The 19,567-nt window shown below is 43.2% G+C and overlaps 1 protein-coding gene across 2 annotated transcripts in view; it reads right to left on the reverse strand.

Annotated features, from left to right (window-relative positions):
• The window catches only part of SGMS2 (sphingomyelin synthase 2), an 83,792-nt gene that overhangs the window by 6,797 nt on the left and 57,428 nt on the right, over positions 1-19,567 (reverse strand). For both annotated transcript variants that reach the window (XM_037031856.1, XM_037031855.1), the window contains exons 3-5: positions 15,482-16,169; positions 11,914-12,031; positions 6,807-6,960 (exon numbers count right to left, since the gene is read on the reverse strand). In XM_037031856.1, the coding sequence (XP_036887751.1) occupies positions 6,807-6,960; positions 11,914-12,031; positions 15,482-15,936 (727 nt within the window). In that variant the 5' untranslated portion in view covers positions 15,937-16,169. The remainder of the gene's footprint in view (positions 1-6,806; positions 6,961-11,913; positions 12,032-15,481; positions 16,170-19,567) is intronic.

The raw sequence follows: 19,567 nt of genomic DNA on the forward strand, positions 1-19,567 counted from the left end.
TGGACGACGAGAGTCGTTCTCAGATGGGACAGGAGGCCCCACCACATTCCCACACAAGAGTTAAGGACACCCGTGAATGGGGCCAGTGTTCGTTTCCAGCAAGTCTTCTTTTTCTTTAATAACTTTCTTTTTTCTATTTTAAAACTTTATTAGCTCGCAATGTTAATAATCTAATAGACTACAATTTATTTCATATTTGTGTTTACATCTATAGTGATATTTACTTTCAAGTGTGGAAAAATGGTTGAAAAGCAAAAGTCTATTTCCAGAGCTTTAGATGAAACACTAAATCAGGTATCATTCAAATAAAAGTTATTTTTTGGTAAAACAGCTGTTGCTCTTTTGTTCTCAAGTATAATATTTGCATCTGAAAGTCTGACCTTTTAATTTTGAATGTGCAACTCAGTATTTTTCATATGGTTCATCCTGCTACTAAATCCTGGCAGAAAACTCACATAGTCCCAGAATTTTGAAGCTGGGAGAGGCCTTACTCCTGTAGCCTGGGGGTGGGGGCAGATCCAGTCCCCATGACTCTCCTGGTTTGTTCAGCTGTTAACATTCTGAGCCTAACACTTAGGAACCCAGAGGTTTCACATTCTTCAGTGTCACAACCCTGACCCGTCCCTACAGTCTCACACCTGCTTCTTTTGCTTATTATGTCATCTGGTATTTTACCTCACAAGTTCAAAGTCTGAGTAAACCAGACTATTTTGTATCTGTTTATCCAAAAGAAGCCAAGCCAAGGTAGTGAAGGAATAAGGAGGTGGCCTGATGGTCATTTTACCTCCCACGGAATTGAAAATGAGGTTTCAGGATAGGGGGAACCCTAGCACTGATTTCCCTTAAAAAGTGCATCCTCTGTTACACTACCACCCTGGGACCTCGGCTTTTTAACTGAGAAATAGGAATGGCCAAATGGTAATCCTCTCTGCTCTCTGGTATTACCCAGCGGGATCACATCGAACTAAAAGTAGATAACATAAATATTAATAACGCCACTGTCTGTGTGGTGTCCTAGCTGTTATCACTGAATAACAGAGACAACACATTCTGTGTAGCAGCAAGGTGAAAAAGAAGATGTTTTCTCGACTAGCAAAACACACACATGGTACTGGGTTGGCCACTAAGTTCATTTAGGTTTTTCTGTAAAATACAAGACCCACTTTTCATTTTCACCAATAACTTACTGATATGGATATTTTGAGTATGTCCACTAGTTCCTGATATTGGCTTCTAATGGGTGGAAGCCAGGGGTGCTGCTAAACATCTTCCAATGCATAAGAATTATCTGGCCAAAGAATTATTTGGCCGGAATGTCAATAGTACCAAGAAACTCTGTGAACGACTTTTGACAAGTTTGATCAGTCAAAGCACTTTCCCGACACACTGCACAAATATTTTTTTGTATTTCAGTTGCATTTTTACTTCCTTGAAATAATAAAGCATAAAACACCAAAGATGTGCATTTTCTTCCAGCTTCAGTATTAGAATGGCTACACAAAAATTCACCAATTTTAGTAAGTTTTTTTTTAAATGCACGATGATATGACAGCTGTCACAACACAATTTAACAAAATTGTTTCAAATGAAGTTAAAGACAACTAAGCACTACCAGAAGCATCATGTGGAAAAAACTAAACAAACTTTTTGGCCAACCCGATGCGAGGAGCCAGGCTGACTTCTCCAGTCTCATTTTGTAAGAAACCTAGACCCCAGTGATAATAACATTTGCATGGCTGTGCGCAGCCTCTGTTAACCTCCAAGGGGTCCTGGTCCCACATTTTCATCTGCTCTTATGACTAAATTCAGATCCACTCGTGACAACAGGGCCAACAAGGAGAGGGTCCACACTGATCAAAAGGCAGGAAAGCAAAACATATACAAAGCAAAAATACTTCTAACTCTACAAGCAGAGTGCCCCAAGGAACCCCTGGAACCACTGCTCACTCATACGGTACTCTCACCCTTATGCCACAGTAACATATGGTACTATTTAGACAGTGACTGTTTCCCAATGGCACAGAAAACAGGCCGAAACATGGAATGCTGTGTTTACATACAGAACTAAAACAGGTGAGTTATATTTAAGCATTATGGATTTGCCATTTTACTTCTTACCAAAGGCTGGGAAGAGCAGAATGTACTTCTTCCCTTGCTGTATGTAAACTTACGCAATTTTAAAAACCTCAGACCAAAATCATATCTGGGGGAGAAAATGTCTCTGCGTACTGCATAGTCTTCGTTAAGGCAAAAAATTATCGTAAGTTGCCCTGCTATCGTTCTGAGGGAAAAGAAAGAACAATAACGAGCCATGTCCTCACTAGTAATTTTATAAAATCAGACAACTTGGGCTTCTTAAAATTCTAAACAGAGCCCAGAAATTAACAGCGTCACTTCTAGAGTCGATCTGCTTGGGCTTGGATAAGGTAGCCTTCAATTACTAACTGTGGGCCACGGTCCCGCCACTCACCTTCTCCGTGCTTAAGCTTCCTCTTTGAAAAATGAGGAGAAACAGTGTTCCCTCCATGGGTGGTTGCAGGATTCAACAAGTTAATTTACATCAAGGTGTTAGAAGGGTGCCTGACACAGAGGAGGTATTATGTCTGTCTGCTGCTATTGTTAACACCATGTGGCCTTTGCCTGTTTTATAAAACTTTCTCTTGCGTCCCTGGAGTGTTTTCTTTTGATTCGATTATGGTTTTCAACTCACAGTGGGTTCACTCTTAACATGCAATTCCCCCCGATTCTCACCCTCATCTTCTCTAAGCTTTGTATGATGCTCGGGTGAGAGAGACGATCCTTCAACTCAAATGCCCCTTTGGACTGGAAAATGACTGATCTTACAGGCAGACAGATGGAAGTTGGCTTGATGTAAGGTTGTTCATCAAAAGCTAGAGACATAAGCTACACACATCGTTCCACCTGCTTTGCAGAACCAATAATAACTAGGTATTAGAAATGTAGTAACTACGAGGAGGGGGGGCTGGGCTGGGAGTAAAAGACAGAACAATTATTTTAATTATTTTATTATTATTATTATTATTTATTATTTTATTTTAATTATTGTTCAATTACTTGAACAATAATTAAATAAAAAAAAAGAAATGTAGGAACTAAAACGTAAGGAAGAAACGATCTTTTGATATTGGTGCAGAGACAGACCTAGGTTCCTTCCACCACAACGTCCCGGAGGGCATGAGCAGAAATCAGGGGGAAGGTGCGGACGGCACTCCGCCTTAAAGTCGAGTGTGGACTTCTGCTCCAGATGGCAGCCTAGGTAAACAAGGCTTGCCTCCTTGCACAACCACATCAAAATTTCAGCTGAACTATAGAATAGCCATCATTTAGAAGCATTAGGAATTGAGCTGAATGGAAGTTCTCCAACTACAGAATTAAAGAAGAAACCACATCATGACTGGTGGGAGGGGTGGAGGTCCCACACCGACAACTGGCAGATAGAAATCAGGAAGGGTATCTCAGGAGCGAAGTTTCCCAGCCCCACACCAGGCCCCTCAGCCCAGGTTCCAGTACCAGGAAGATTAAGTCCCCACAACTCCTGGCTGCAAAAACCAGTGGGGATTGATGCTGTGGAAGATAGAAACTGCTGGACTCCCTGGCAGTTCCTTGTAAAGGAACAGACAGACTTACTCACTCCGTCTGAGCTCCAGTACGGGGGCAGCAGATTAAAAGGCACCAGAGACACATATGGAGGAAGTCAACTCCAGCATCAGGGTGGGAGAGGGGGCAGCCTCCTCCCAGGGAGAAGTGCTGGCAGAGGCCACTGTACCTCTTCTGAGCCTTTCCCCGACAGAGCCACAGAGCCATCAGGTGGGCACCATATCTGAGACTCCATCAACCTGACTCACACTGTTTGCTCTACTCTAGTGATTCCCTGGGGTTCTGCCCCACCCAACTTTCAGGCCCACCCAAGTTGTTTCCAGTGGCTTTTCTGTAAGAATGGCTTATCTTGGCCTATGCTCCATACTGTCCTAAATTTTCTCAAACAGACTTTGGTTTCAGCAAGCCCCCGTACTTCTTGCTAAGTTGGACCAGTTCACAGCCTGGCCTTCCCGGGGCACCTCTGAGCCTAGCCAAAGTAGCAGCCATCTACAGACCCTTCTGTAGCTTATGCTGTGTGACCCTGGACAGAATACAGGCAGTGGCTGACCTTGGGTGTGCCGAAAGCAATCAAGGCTAACTACAATAGAGGGTGTACACAGCCTGGGTCCTAGGGGAGGCTGTGCCCCTGGACCCTACATGACACCTACTAAATCAGGCAACTCTACCAACCCTGGGAGATGTAGCAACTCGACCTAATACATAGAAACAAACACAGGGAGGCTGCCAAAATGAGGAGAAAAAAAAACATGACCCAAATGAAAGAACAGAACAAAATGGAGATAAGCAATCTATCAGATGCAGAGTTCAAAACACTGGTTATAAGGATGCTTAAGGAACTTAGAGAGGACCTCAACAGCATAAAAAAGATCCAGCCAGAAACAAAGGATACACTAATCAAATAAAGAACAATTTACAGGGAAATCAACAGTCAAGTGGATGAATCTGAGAATCAAATCAGAGATTTGGAATACAAGAAAGCAAAACAACCAATCAGAACAAGAAGAAAAAAGAATCCAAAGAAATTAGGACCGTTACTGTAACCAGTTTCTGGGACAACTTCAAGCATACTAACATTCATGTCATGAAGGTTCTGGAAAGAGAAGAGAACAAGAAATTGGAAACCTATTTGAAAAAATAAGGACAGAAAATTTCCCTAACTTGGTGAAGGAAATTGGCATACAAGTCCAGGAAGCAGAGAGTCCCAAATAATATGAACCCAAGGAAGCCCACCCCCAAACATAGCATAATGAAAATACTAAATGTTAAAGACAATGAATCTTAAAAGCAGCAAGAAAAAAGGAGTTAGTTGCCTACAAAGGAGCTCCCATAAGATGGTGAGCTAATTTCTCAAAAGAAACTTTGCAGGCTAGAAGGGGTTGGCAAGAAACATTCAAAGTGATGAAAAATAAGGGCCCACAACCAAGATTACTCTACCAGCAAAGCTCTCATTTAGAATCAGAGAACAGACAAAGAGCCTCCCAGACGAGAAACAGCTACCAAACCAGTATTATATGAAAAGTTAAAGGGTCTTCCTTAAAAATAAGATAAAAAATATGAACAATAAAATGGCAACAAATACATATCTATCAACAATTGAATCTAAAAAAAAAATAAATGGACAAGCAGAAGAGAAACAGAATCATAGATATAGAGTGAGTTTTGGTGGCTGCCAGATGGGAAGCGGGCCCGGGGTATGGGCAAACGGGTGAAGGAATTGAGACGTGCAAATTCATAGTTACGAGACAGCCACGGGGATGCACGATACAGCGTGGGAAATAGAGCAGCCAAAGCACATATATGCCTGACCCATGGAGAACGGTGTGAGGATGGCCTGAGGGAGTGGGGGCGGGGTGGAGGGCGGCAAAGGGCGGGGGGGGGGGGAGTGGGACAACCGTAACAATATAATCAATAAAATATAGTTTTAAAAAATTTTTTTAAAGTTGAGTGTGATGAAGGCCACATGCTCAACACACTATTCTCCCTGTTCTAAATTCATATGTAGCATTTACCAAGGAAACAACTCAGACGCCACACAATTCTCACCAAAAAGAAAAAAAGACTTTACTGCAGAGGATCTCAATACTTCGTCATACTGCCTATAACGCAAAACTTAAATCTAACACTCCAGGCAACCTATGGGGCAAGAATTCACGTTTCCACCACTGGAAGATAAACCTCGGTATCCCTACGGCCAGCAGATGACGCCAAACCCATTTGGATTAATGACTGGCCAAGACAGGAGGGAAGAGGAAGGAGGGCAGAGGGGTGGGCTGCCCTCTGCTGGTCTCTGCAAAGCATCTCCTTTACAATAGGATAAGAAAGTGCAGAGAACTGAGGTAAACCTCTGCAAAACACAGATACACTGGGTATCCTGGGAAGTAAAGATGGAGGTCATCACAGACCAGCTGTGCAAAAATGGAGGGGACACATCACAGTTTCACAAGGGATTGAGATAATAGGTCTAAATAGACAATACCTCAGAAATCCAAGAACGGGATCTGCTAGGCAGCTAAAACCAAACACAACCCACAATAAACCAGACACTGTTCCAGCCACTGAAGTCGCTGAGACACACTAGGGTTTTGTATAATGGATATTTGATGTATCAATCAGGAAAGATACTTCAAATTCTTGCCTCCATAATGCTTCGTAAGAAGAAAAAGATCAGTATTGGCAGAATGTTCAGTGAAGGCACCCATTAAACCATAGAAGTCAGCTGGAAATGATGAAATTAGAATAAGTTGGGGCAAGGAAATGGTTTAAAAAGGAAAAGAGAAAAACAGTAAGTAAATTATTTGAAATGATGGAATGGAAGCTTCATACACGGTGGTAGTCTCCCTCAGAAGTCTTTTATATTTTTAGCACGCACTGATTCTTTTTGCAATAAACTCGACAGTTGTTCTTGGTTCCAACATTAAAAAGCTTTTCATACCTTGAGAAGTACTAACCCAGGAGGAAGACATTTTGGAGGTGTGCTAACTGTCAGAGAGAAGCCAGGGCCACGTTTTAAGCCTCCAGGGTTTAAATCACATATGACTAGCTGAAGTGAGGGAAAGCTGACTACCTCTCTGTCCCTCCCCGTTGTAGCCATCGATTCTAATAGAACAGGAGCTCCCACAAGTTTCGGGGCCCAGGGATTCCCCTCAAGCCAGCAATCAATCACGTGGGAATGAGTCGGTGCTTACATTCTTTGATGAACAAATAAGTCAGTGTCAGCACAACCGTGTGGCCACTGAAGAGGAAGTCTCCACACAAGATGTGCGACCCAGTGATGGACAATCCCCCACCGGAGATCAGCCTCAGGATCCGTTGCACTTTGGCCCGGGAGTCTCCGTTGAGCTGGAAGACACAGGATCAGGGAGAAAATTTACAAGCTGATAAACTCATACTTCAACCTAATTTGTGGGCTACTCAGAAAGGTCAGCAGGCTGTGATTTTTGTTTTTCTTCTTAACTTAAAAAGCCAAAAAGAACTCCAGGGGGGACGTTCCTTAGACTGGGCTTTATACATTATTATTGGCCAGTTTTAGTGACACATTTTAAATTATTCAATATGTTACTAATAATAATGTGTTTTGGTGATGCTGTGTCCTTGGGCAAAGCTTTTAAAAATATTAATAACCAATGACCTCACCACAGCTATGTGCTAGATCAAAGCTACGTTCTTTCCTCTTTGCAGGGGGAAGTCAGGGTTTCGGATGATTAATATTTAATTCAGCTGCATACCACGTTGCTAATATTGTGCAGTGTATTCATACCTTGCGTTAAGTGGGCAGCCTGAAGTGTACATATAGCTGTCTTAACATTTGATCAAGCACAGTTAGAAAGGGAAGCTGCAACACATTAAATACTTGAAGTAAGTTTGGAAATAACTGATTAGCAAAGTGCCTTTGCCTTGGCTTTAAAAACGAGTAGCTCTGATCAGGAAAAACATTCCCCAAAGAAACAACCCATGTGCGATGGCAGGGGTTCGGAACAGAGCTCCCTTGGACAAGCACGTGGAAGCCACCAGAGGCCGCCACCATGACCCGGGAACAATGATGGGCTGGGCAGGAGTCTGAGGGAGTAGTCAAAAGTTTATACCCCATTAAAACTTCCGCCTATAAGAAGGAGAAGTGGACTGAGTTGGTCAAGATGGTAGGCACGGGGTGCTGCAATACTGTACTGACAGACATGTTGGGAGGCCACGTGGAAGATTTAAGATCGATCTAGAATAAACTCACTATGCTTAGAAAATTAAAGAATGATACAGAAATAAGGTTGGGTGACAGAACACAGGAGAACAGAAATACAGAAAGACCATTAATGACTGTTCATTTGGGACCTGAGGGGGCAGCTGTGTCATATGCTGCCTCTTATACTCAATGCTGAACCACCTGGGCGGCTGGTCCCTGAAGCACGGCCAGCTCAGCCCAATGCTGGTTAAACTGTTCAGTGGTGAAGACAGGTATTGTCTTGTCCAGGTGGATTTATGGCGGTGAAGGAGGGTGAGAAATGTACAGATGGGTGGGAAGAGAGTTTCGGAGAAGAGAAATTAAGGTAACCTCCAAAGCACACGAAAAGCCACCCTACCCAGCACAATAAGGACTTGGGGCAGGAAGGAGTCCTTGTCTGAAACATCGCATTGGGGTATGTCAAACTCTCCTGAATAGTAACTACCTCATGGCTCTGGACAGCTTTCTGGTATCTGAGAGACCCTTGTGAAGAAAGCCAACACACCATGGCTGCTTAGCGGCTGAAAACAGGTCTCCAATGGAAAATGGCATAAGCCAGGATTCCAGGGCAGGGGGAGAAGCAGGGGGTTTTGAAGAAACAAAGTCTGCTTAGGGCAAACCTGGGTGACAAGAACCAAGAGAACGTGTGTGTCTTAGCAAGAGCTGACAGCCCATAAAGCAAATGTGCCGAATAATAGGTGACCCATCTTGAAGAGACAGGCTCTAGAAGGTGGCCGAGGATCCGCAGCGAGGGAGGTGAGTGCTGTTGACAGAGTTGCAGGACTCTTGCAGGTGCAGCTCGAGAAAGGCGCACCGCCAACTGCATGAAGGATGTGCTGTGCCCTGACGGGAGGGCGGGATCTGGCCTCGCGCTTTATCAGATGACCCACAGCCCTTCAGGAGCCTGTTGTGCAGTTGGTACAAACAACTGCTAACAGCGAGATCAAATACAAAGGTATGTATGCTCTGTCCAACCACTATGTTCCCAGTTTAAAGGGACACAGTATTCTTTGTCTCAAAACCACAATTTTTTTTATCCACTACTCATCCCAAGTCAATACTCTAGTTTTTTAGGGGCAGAAACACTTAAAGCCATCAGCCCCTTTACTTGGGGTTGGAGGGATCCAAAGACATAAAAAAACTAGGAGCTAAAATAAGCCAGCCATTTTTCTTCTCCCCTCTTTCTTTCAGCAGCCCTGGTGAATACAGACCTGAGAGCACTCGATTCACTGTGCCTTTACAGAGAGGAAGGACTCTCTCCTCGCTGTGTCTTTTCTCCGTTCTGAATTCCTCAACCTTGCCATTGCTACCCTGAGACATCCAATTATGCCTGGTAAAAATGCTAAATAAAACCTCAGCTTGCGGGGAGCAGGGAAGAATAAAAAGAGCATAGAAAAAATACTGGGAAGTGGGGGGTGGGGTGGGGATAGAGTTGGGAATGATTGAATTGCCTTCTAGTTCTGTTGTACTTCACTGGAACCCCCTATCACACACCGCTTAAGACCCTAGTTTCTCTTAATTTCCTCATTTTTCAGACATCAAAAGATGTTGAAAGCTAAGAGAAAAAGCATCAATCATAACAGCCAAAGCAGACAGGACTCGGTATTCCTAAGGGTCCCTCAAACTATGACCACCAGACAATATTCTCTCTCTTTTAAAATTCTTCTTCTTCCAGAGACAGGGGAAGGGAGGGAGAAAGAAAGGGAGACAAACATTGATGTGAGAGAGAAACAATGACTGGTTGCTTCTTACACATGCCCTGACTGGTTCGGTCCCCAACTGAACCCACAGCCCAGGCATGAGCCCTGACCAGGAGTTGAACCTGTGACCTTTCGGTTTGTGGGATGACACCCAACCCATTGAGCCACACCAGCCAGGGCACCACATTCCATTTTCCACAAAAATAAATAAGGTGCAAGAGAGCCCAACTTGACTACTGCCAAACCAGAGACCATACCATCCACACACACTATCCCTTCAATTGAGGGGAGAAGTCCTTTGGACATCTATGGGTGGGGAATTTTCTCAGGGAAGGGACTGTATCTACGCCAGCCCAACATTCTTGTATGCAGCAAAATGGGTTTAAAAATGGGTAATTTCATGTGCAACTTAGTTAAACATACTTTTCAGAACATAGATTTTGTGCCTGCAAACAAAAGCTTGGATTGGTGGTTTGGAGGCAAATCACACGCAGAGGACTGAAGGGAAACAAGAGGATAGATAAGGCGGAAGGCAGCTGGAAACTGTGAAAGCCAAGGATTTCAGCAAGGGTCCTGTGGTGACCACATCCGGTGGGTGACAAGTTGTGTTAGGCATCAGTCACTAGATCTGACACTCTGCCATAGAGAGTGGTTTCAGTACACACAGTTCTGTCACTGCTTATAGTCACGACATTCTACAGAGCAGGCAACAAAGGAGACAGGCAGACTGTCACCTAATAGCCTTGTAACCACAAAATCTATGGGGCACTCAAAGCCAGCAGCCAGGCCACATTTAGAATGCAATTCTGACTCCTGGAACACCACACTGCTTCCATCCAACAAAGTGATGGTGTGTGTGTGTTTTACTGAATCATGACTCAGGCACCTTCGGCCTGCTCACACTCCAGGAAGCCGCCCCGACACCTGAACGTGGGAGCTGATTAGTAAGGACGCTCCCAGAGCTTCCACTGTATTTGTAGCTGGGTTTTCCAGGAGTATTTTTACTGATGTGGCTTCCGAAAACTGCAACTCCTCCGTGGAGGATACTTTCTGTAATCACAGCCATTCACCCCTGCAAACCTCATCCACTACCAGGATGAGCTTGCCTTTCTTCCTGTGGCCATTTCTCTGTTTAACACGATGCACTAACCCCTTAGAAGTGTTTATTATGTTTCTGAACTTCTCCCAGGCCTTAATTTAGCTTCACGAAAAATCAGCCAAGGTTTAAATTCAATATGCACACTGTTTTAATTACAGATACTTTCTGCTTTGGTGGCTTTGGAAAATTACAGCGTCTCCAAACCACACCTATATTTGGTGAGGGAGACTGTCGACTTCTTTAGAACAACTCTCTTTTTCCTTCCACTTTGGACATCTGCTTAGTGTCCAGTGAAATAGGATGTTAGACTTCATTCCTCCGTCCAGAAAGCACAGGATTTGTAAGTTTTCCTTTTTATAAACCAGGGTATGCCGGGGTCCAAGATGATGAACAGCTCTCTCAAGAAATGGCTCTTCCTGGCGAAGCTGTGAATCCTGCTTTAAGACAGTTTCGGCATCCATCCACACACTGTCTCAGCGAAAGGCCACTCGATCTTTCCAATTGCTAAAAATTGGGCTCATCATTGGCTTCTTTCTTTTAAGCCCAGATCCAACTTATTAGCACATCCTGTTGGCTCTATCTTCAAAATGTGTCCCGAACTGAAACACTCATTTCTTCCTTACTTGCCACCACCAAGGTCCAAGTTCCTACAATGGCCACAAAGTCTTAAGGGATCTGTAGCTGCACCACCTTCACACACACAATTCTACCGCGTTGGTCTCCCTGCTCTCCCTTGAACGCACTGTGACTGAGCTCCTTTCTTGGCCTGGAGCTCTCACCCCATCCACATGGCTCACTCCCTCATCTTGATTTCTGCCCAAATGCTTTCTTATTAAAGAAGCCGTTCTGACCTCTGTATAAAACAGCACCTACTCCATTGTCCCTTTCATCCTTACTCAGCCTTACCGTTCATCTGACAGCCGCCTGGCGTATCACCGTGTGACAGGTTACACATTTATCACTTGTCATCACACAACAGAATATAAGCTCCAGGAGAAGAACCTGTTGGTCATTGCTGTCACCTCAGTGCCCGGAACATCGCAGCACTTGTAGAATGAGTGCGTAATCGAGTACAGAGAAGGTAAAACAGCAGAGGCAAATTTCAAGTCATAATTTTCAGTTAGCAGGAAATAAAATTTCTGTGCCCAAAGATATACAAACAGAAAATATGCTAGATTTCAGTTCAACACATGAAAGTATACTGAAGGACGTATGACAGAGTGCCAATGCTTTATGCTGGTTTCTTGATTTCCTGCACGTGGTCACTCAGAGGTGCTTACCTTTGGAGCACACTGGAAGTGCATTCCGGGCACGGGCAGGGTGGTGACATACATTGTAATACAGCGATACAGGTATAAAGTTCCAATGATGAAAAAGAATCTGCGTCCCACTATTGACCTAATGGAGTAACAGGGATGGGGAAAAACAAGTTTACTGATTGTGTCTGTTCCTAATGCAATATAAAGAGTGTTTGACAGAATAAAAAGATGACACAGAATGGCATGAACAGACTGCATGGGGCAGGGGGCGGCCTCTGAGCCACCGTCCCCACGGTTCGGGGAGAGGCAGCACTGAGGGCTTCGCCTGGTGCAACGAGTCTGGGTGGGCTGGCCCACGAGCGCTGCGCCTGTGGGCAGTGGAGGAGTTAAAACTGACTGAGGGCTCTAGAAAACCACCTTCCCTAAAAAAGCCTCTCTTTGTGAGAGAATTCAAGGAACCTCTCTACGTTTCCAGTCAACTCAGAGCACTAATACAAGCCTCTCTTGAGAACATTTCAAAGGTATAAGCAACCCATGGTCACAGAGGAATCAACTAACGAGCTAAGGTGATGCTATATAATTGGACACATAGGGAGATGGGATAACTCCTCAAACCCGTTATATAATAAGCAAGGTTTATTCGGGGACCATTCAAACGTATTTTGACGATCTGGGCGTGAACTATTTGGTCTAAGACTACACTACAGATTTTTCAGAGAATATTTTGAAGAAGTTTAGAGCATCCTGGTACATTTAAGAATATTTAATAGTGAAGTTATAAACTGATCATTTTACCCTTATTTTATTCAATCTTGAACAACAACAATAAAAAAAATCAAAGCCCCGCCCCACTCACAAGTCCTTTCTCACTTTTTATTTTTTTGGTGAAGATAGTTGTCTTGACTAACATTAGTCCCTGTCCCCTACCACTCATGTCCTCCATCTAAGGCAGTGGGTCCGAGCTGTTGACCTTGAGCACACCATCCTCCAAAGGGAAGGGCATTGCTCATTTGCACCACCTCACGGGTACCCTCGGCGGGGGGGGGGGGGGGACACCGAGTGAGTGTTCTTGGTTCTGGTTGAAGACAACAGCTCCTCTCTGCTGTTCGGTCACAGGGTGGGTCTACAAACTTGGGGCTCTCGGGATTAAGAAATGAGCGGGACCCAGAGAGCCCCTTGAACTACGATGTGTCGCTTCCCTAGTGCATTCACTCTATTATTCCAGGTCTCCCGTTTTCAGACCTATCAACTTCCAGCACTTTCCCTCACAGACTTCTGGGAAAAAACAGGCAGTTTGGGGCATGGGCCATATTTTAAGTTTTCTACAACACTGCGGTCTAACATGTACCAGGGTCTAATTCGGGTAACTGCTGGACTCCTAATTTAAAGAATCGTGTGCAAATGTAAGTTTAGACGCCCATTTCCAGTAGCTATTTTAAGAATATTCCAGCGCTCCTGGGATGGAAATAGAGAGAAACACCACCCTGACTAGTTGACGAAAGTACGTATTTATTTGTAAGGCTCTTCTACTAAAGGCTTCCCGGTCAGGCCTTGCTCTTTCTAGCGCTAAAGAGGAACAGATGACGAAACAGCGCCGAATCTCTCAGTTTGGTTACGTGAAACACAATTCACCTTTTGATTCAACCCCAGGCCTCCAAAGAGTTCTGAATTGTGCTCCACGTGCTAGACAAGGTGAAGTAACAAGCAGGAATTATTCTGAGTCAGTTATATTCACTCCAGTATTTTGAGTTCAGCAGTATAGAAAATTAACTAAGAAGGTGCCACATGCATTCTACAGCCTTATTTAGAAAAAGAGCTACTACTACTGACTTTTCCCCATGGCTTTGAAGGAGCTTTTGAGAGAGAGAGAGAGAGAGAGAGAGAGAGAGAGATCTTAATTCAGCTGAAATTTTCAAAACAGGTTATGAAAATTACTCCGCTAGTTACCAAAATATAAGCTCCAATCCTACCTCAGAAGTGAAAGAAAAATTAGTGTGATTTCCCCAACAAGTTTTTAATGATGAGTTCTGACCAAAACAGTAGATGTCACTAAAACATGTGCCATCTATGTGACCAGCTATGTGACCACAAGTTTTGACATGGTAAACTCTAAGGTAATGCTGAAGAAGCAGTCAACAATTCTCAGGTGAGGATTCAAACAAATTGGGATTGTACTTCAGGTTGGAAGCTAGAAAGTTTCTTTTTTTTTTCACCCATATATGAATAAAACTTGGCTCTAAATTAGAGGAGAACGCAAACATCTTTGGCCCAAGCTGTCTCTCTATATTCAGTGTGAATTCCAGAAAAAATTCCATGAAAAAGAAAAATGCTGAAGTTCAACAAATATAATTCACTTTTAGCATAAGCATGCCATAACTGACAACTTTAGCAGCAAAAAGTTACACTAAGCAAAAGAAAATTGATAGCTATTTTACTTACACATATTAAGGAAACATATTAAGAGAGATACTTTAAGGAAAATACTTAGGGGACTCGTTAGCCAAGAAAAATAGATTGAATTCTTCTAACCTCACAGCAAAAACCAATGGAAAGAACAATATAGCATAAATTCTCTCTTCTAAAAATGATCTTGAGGCATTAATATTAAAATCCTACCGAATTTTGAATTTTTGAGTTGTATCGACTAAGTCGGCATACATTTTCAAAAGTCTCAGTTTGGGATCAATGTTTTGATTAAACTTATATTTCAGTGACTTAATTACTAGAATCTTAATAGAGAATAAATATCTGAATGATGGATGAGATGAGAAGGGAAATAGAGGGGATTTTATTTTTTAGGGAATTAACGGGAAAGCAAAAATTACCACTTCAGAGCTATGCCCTAGTTTTTAGTGTCATCAAAGCAAAAGTACCTGGTTTAGTACGTCCTGATTCCTGCTACTCGGAAAACAGGGAGACCAGGGAGACGGGGAGCAGGGAACTGAGAGCCCCTTTGTGGTGCCATGGGGGAAACCAGACAGCGTATTTCCTTTAGAAATCTAAAACCAAAACCGCATGGACCCAGTTCTAAATTCAGTTGCTTAAACAGATTTTTGTGTCTGGGTTGCCAATAGACAAATGGAAAAGAAATGTAAATTGAGAACTCCTGAATAAAGGCAAACCTCAAAGCATGCTAATGTCTGTAGACTAACAGTCATCACGCTGTGAGTAATGGAGAAGCAGGCTCCCCGGCCTCCCCCTTTCCCCACCTGTCACGAGCCTCAAAGAACACCAGCATGATGAAGTGAATGGCATTACTCTCCAGGACTCTTGATTTATCTGCAAATACCATAGTGCCAAGTTGCTTGAAGTCACAACTGCACCTTAAATTCATGAGCTCTGAATCACCCACCACAGCCTTTCTGTTCTTTCCTATTCCCTTGTCACTTTCACACACATTGCTCCATACATGTTTACTGAATGGTGACTGGATTTATCCAATGTGGTAGACCTTTTTATTGCTCCATCAAATGCCCGAATAAGACTGAATTTATGAGGTAAAACCAAGAAAGGCGATTTCAAGTACACATCTCCTGACTTAAATACAAACTAAGGGCAACTCCCCCCCAAATATGTTAGGCCTACTTACTTGTATCTCAGAAACAGCCACTGCGTGATCCACAATCCAACTAATATAATCCCATTTATTTCTGATACAGAAAATGCCCATGTCACCCGATCAATGTAATCAAAAAACTTGTCTGGGAGCGGAGGGCTGAGCTCCTTGGGAGGGACCCTCTCGTGCACAACTGTGATCATGACGGTGGTCAGGACGAGGTTGAAGAGGGCGTACACGAAGGCGATGCCCGTTTTCCACCACTCCAGGGGAAATTTGTTCCTCGAGTCAGTGGGCATAGCGATTTGGATGTAGTCCGGGTACTTTTTGGTGCCCTTTCGCAACCCATTGGATAAGCTCTTAGGTTTACCGTTGCCATTTTTTTCTTCTTCTTCAGCAGGTTCAGCAGGTCTGGTGTAAGTATTTGCCGGATCACTGGTTTGATTTTCCATGTGTTCTTCAAGTTTTGCTGTCTCTATAATGTCCATTGTCTCCCAGTCTTCAGATCAAAAGAGAGGTGGTAAAGTTCTTTGTAGAAACGGTTTTTAATCCTTCTGTTTCCAAGATCCGCATGGACTCTTCAACTGGTTCTGCGTCCTGGCACAAAAGGCAGAAAGGAGCCGCCTGAGGACCGTCCCTCCCATGCAGCTCGCCGCTGCGCATCCAGCACGCTCGGGGCAGCGGGCCTGCTTTCTCCTCCCAGACAGTTTCACTGTCCCACCTGTCAAAACAAAACAAAACTGTGTTCAGAAATCACGCCTGTCCAATTGTCAACCATCCAAAACATCATCGAAACATGGAAACAAATACCAAGTGCATTTGCTTTATAAATACACTGTCAGAACATAGAGCTGCTGAGATGAGTTTATTTAAAAAATATTGAATTGTTTTATCTCGGAATTTTTCTGTTTTTGAGCTGATGTCAGCATATCAATTCCTTTTAAATTTCTTTAAATTAAAGTCAGGACCCAACATTGCAAACGCTTCCTCCAACACTACTTACTACCTGTTGCTAACCATGAAGTCATAATAAGCTAGAACCTGTCCGGGTCACATCATTCTCTCCTAAGACTGTGCCTTTTCTATGAGCCTTAAAGAGTTCAAAACTGTGATGAGTTGATTATATGCACTGAATAACTGTTCCTCTCAGCATTTGCCCAAACAGCTCTATTCCCTTATCAAAAATCTGGAATCTTTTAAAGTGACCACTCCAGAATATATTCAAGAAATGGAACTGCCTCAGTTTACCCTTTTATATTCAGAGATGCAGGCCATACACTAGGAAAGCTGACAGCCTCTGAAATAACACAAAGCCTTAGTCACACAGAGCCTTAACTATGTCTCTTGAGCCTTAACTAGGTCCCTTAACTATGTCTCTTTGTAGAAAAAGAGAAAAGCTCTTTTTCTTTTTCTTTTGGAAGGATAAAATAATTTTCTACAACTGACATGGTACATTAGTAACGTTCTGATGCAGCCACAACAATTTCTGGGAAACAACAGAAACTGGCAGTCAGAGGATCGGCTCTGGGCACTTACCCACCAGGCCCCCGGTGAGGAAAGGGTGCCTCTAGCTGGAGCTCCCAAGAGCAGAGGCTTCTTCACAACCCAGAGCGCCAGCACAGGCCCTTTATACTTGCCGGCAACACGGCCCCAGCTGTTCTCAATTTAGGAAAGCAGTATTTTAGTCCTGCTACAGAGCCCAGCCACCTGAAGAGGTTTTCAGACCTTGTAATTAGTCTCCAGCCTGAGTACACTGCACAATTTAAGTATAATCCTTTGCAGTTTTACAGGCTGCTCTTTCAGGGTAACTTTGGGGGAAAAAATTAGCAGGAGGAAAAAAACTCAAAGCGGTGACAGCTAAGCCTTTATTTAACGAAAGGAAAAAAATGTTAAAATGACAGTTAATAGGTAAAGGCAATATTTGCTGACAGCTGTAGATGGCCAATAGAGCCACCACAAGTGTTTATTGTACACCTAGATGCCCCAGTGATGAGGGGTATGTGGGGACAATTAAAAGGAATTAAAAAAAAAACAAAATGACACCGACCTGAACATTCACCCAAAAAGCTCACAGTCTAACTGAAAAGACAGAAAGAACTTAAACCACCCAAGTATTTGAGAAGACTGAATGGCGTACTGTAAAAGAAGAAGGTGATCGCTAGATAAAAACAGCTTTACTTATATTCCTGCTCCCCTGACAAGACGTGAGTTTCCAGAGAGAGGCACTGTTATTTCTGAGGAAGCAAAAACAAGAGGCAAGTCAGCCTGGCAGGGAAACAGAGGGTCAGGTCAGGATGGAAACCAGCTAAAACTTTCAGACATCGCACTTTTGTTCCTGTGAAAACCCCAGCTGCTAACACATTGGACTAGGATGAGAAAGAAGCAGCATCCCTCTCTGTAAATCGGGCTTCACAGAGGTTCTCTGTACGACCTAGCCCAATGCTGGAGGAAGAGTACATGTGACGAGGAGATGCCTCAGGAAGGCAGGTCAGAAACAAACCTTCGACACCATGCATTACTACTTCTAATTGAGGCACGGAAGCAGTAACTCAGCCGTTACCTGTCTCTTTTTACCTGTGGACTACACCGCTCACAGCATCTTGCCAAACTACCACGCAAATCTCCTCCAACTTCACTATTCCCCATCTGCCTCAAGCCTCGCATTTGTATGTGAAAGAAGCTTGTGATTTTAAAACCTAGGCCCACCAACTGACCTACAGATGGTCTTTATAAGGTAGCTACCTGGTTCTAGAACACAGAATGTAGAACAGAAGAAAGTTCAATTAATTACTTCTTTTTTTCTTTTTTTTTTTAAAGAGGAAGCGCTCAGCCACCCACCTCCTGGGACAACCAGCAGGATGACTGAAGTAATTAACCGTGAAGGGCCCTGTGCCCATGGGAGTGAGAACACTCTGTGAGAGCAAAGCCCATTTGCCATCATTAGCAGCTGGATTGATATTTTCCTTGGGATTTCATTAAGAAGATTAAATACATAAAGCCCGTGTCAATCAGCCTTGGGCTACACTGTTTGACGTCACGATGATTACGACATATGCGTCCCTTTGGTGATCCTTCCTGACCAGTAAGTATCTGGGAAAGCGACCAAAGCCACGATAGTCCTCTCCAAGGACCGCAGTCCCATTAGTGCATTTGTTTAGGGGGCTATGCAGGAGCACAAAGCAGCTTTCCAAGTCCTCTTCCATTGTGAAATATCAGAAGTTACCCTAGATAACAACATTTAACATTTAAGGAGCAAAAGATCTCTACAGACTAATTTTCCTCTTGAAGGCAAATGCAAAACTCGGAAACTTTTCAGTACACTGATATTGTTTCATGACTGTTTTTTTTTAGAACAGGGTGTGATTAATTCCAGAAATGCAAGGAAGGTTTCAAATTAGTAAATGATCATGATAAAATACAAATGCTTGTAGAAAGAAGATAGGATCATCCTGAGTGCAGTCAGAAAGGCATTTTGTAAGAATTCAACTGCACCCACGTGGCTTTTGGAAAGTTTTCGACAGGAGAAATAAAGGTGCACTTAGCCACACCCTTTGGGTGCCAGCGCCACAATCTGACTGTGTAATGCGGGTACTGCTGCTCTCTTTTTATCTCTAAGAGAACTTTAGAAGCCTTTTTTGGTCAAAGTACAAGAAAACACATCATTTTGCTTCTATGTTTTACTTCTATTAACTCCATTATGTCGTAAAGGGCTTGATACTACCGTATTAATATAAAACAACATTTTCTCTTAAAAATCCCTAGGATTGTTTCTTAATTTGATGAAATGATTCTCAGCTTCACCAGGAAGCAGACGGGTCCATCAGTCAAAGGTTTGCACCAGTAGATACTAGACTACATCACATCACGTCACTAATGCTGGGGTAATGGCACCCAGTTATTCTATTTTGTGAGTCCCCCAAAAGAGATAAGGATATGCAGAAGACTATTTCCATAAGAATGCTTGAAAACTGGAAGCAGCAAAATATCCAAAGACAGGGTATTAAATAAATTATGATTATCTTATTATAAAATAACATGTTTTGATTCAGCAACTATGAAACTGTGAGTCAAGTATATACTGAATTAGTAGAAGCCTAGATTTGAATGGATGTAGAATCT

The sequence above is a fragment of the Sturnira hondurensis genome, unplaced genomic scaffold (assembly GCF_014824575.4).
Source record: "Sturnira hondurensis isolate 20B ecotype Veracruz unplaced genomic scaffold, ASM1482457v3 Scaffold0021214, whole genome shotgun sequence".
NCBI lineage: Eukaryota > Metazoa > Chordata > Mammalia > Chiroptera > Phyllostomidae > Sturnira > Sturnira hondurensis.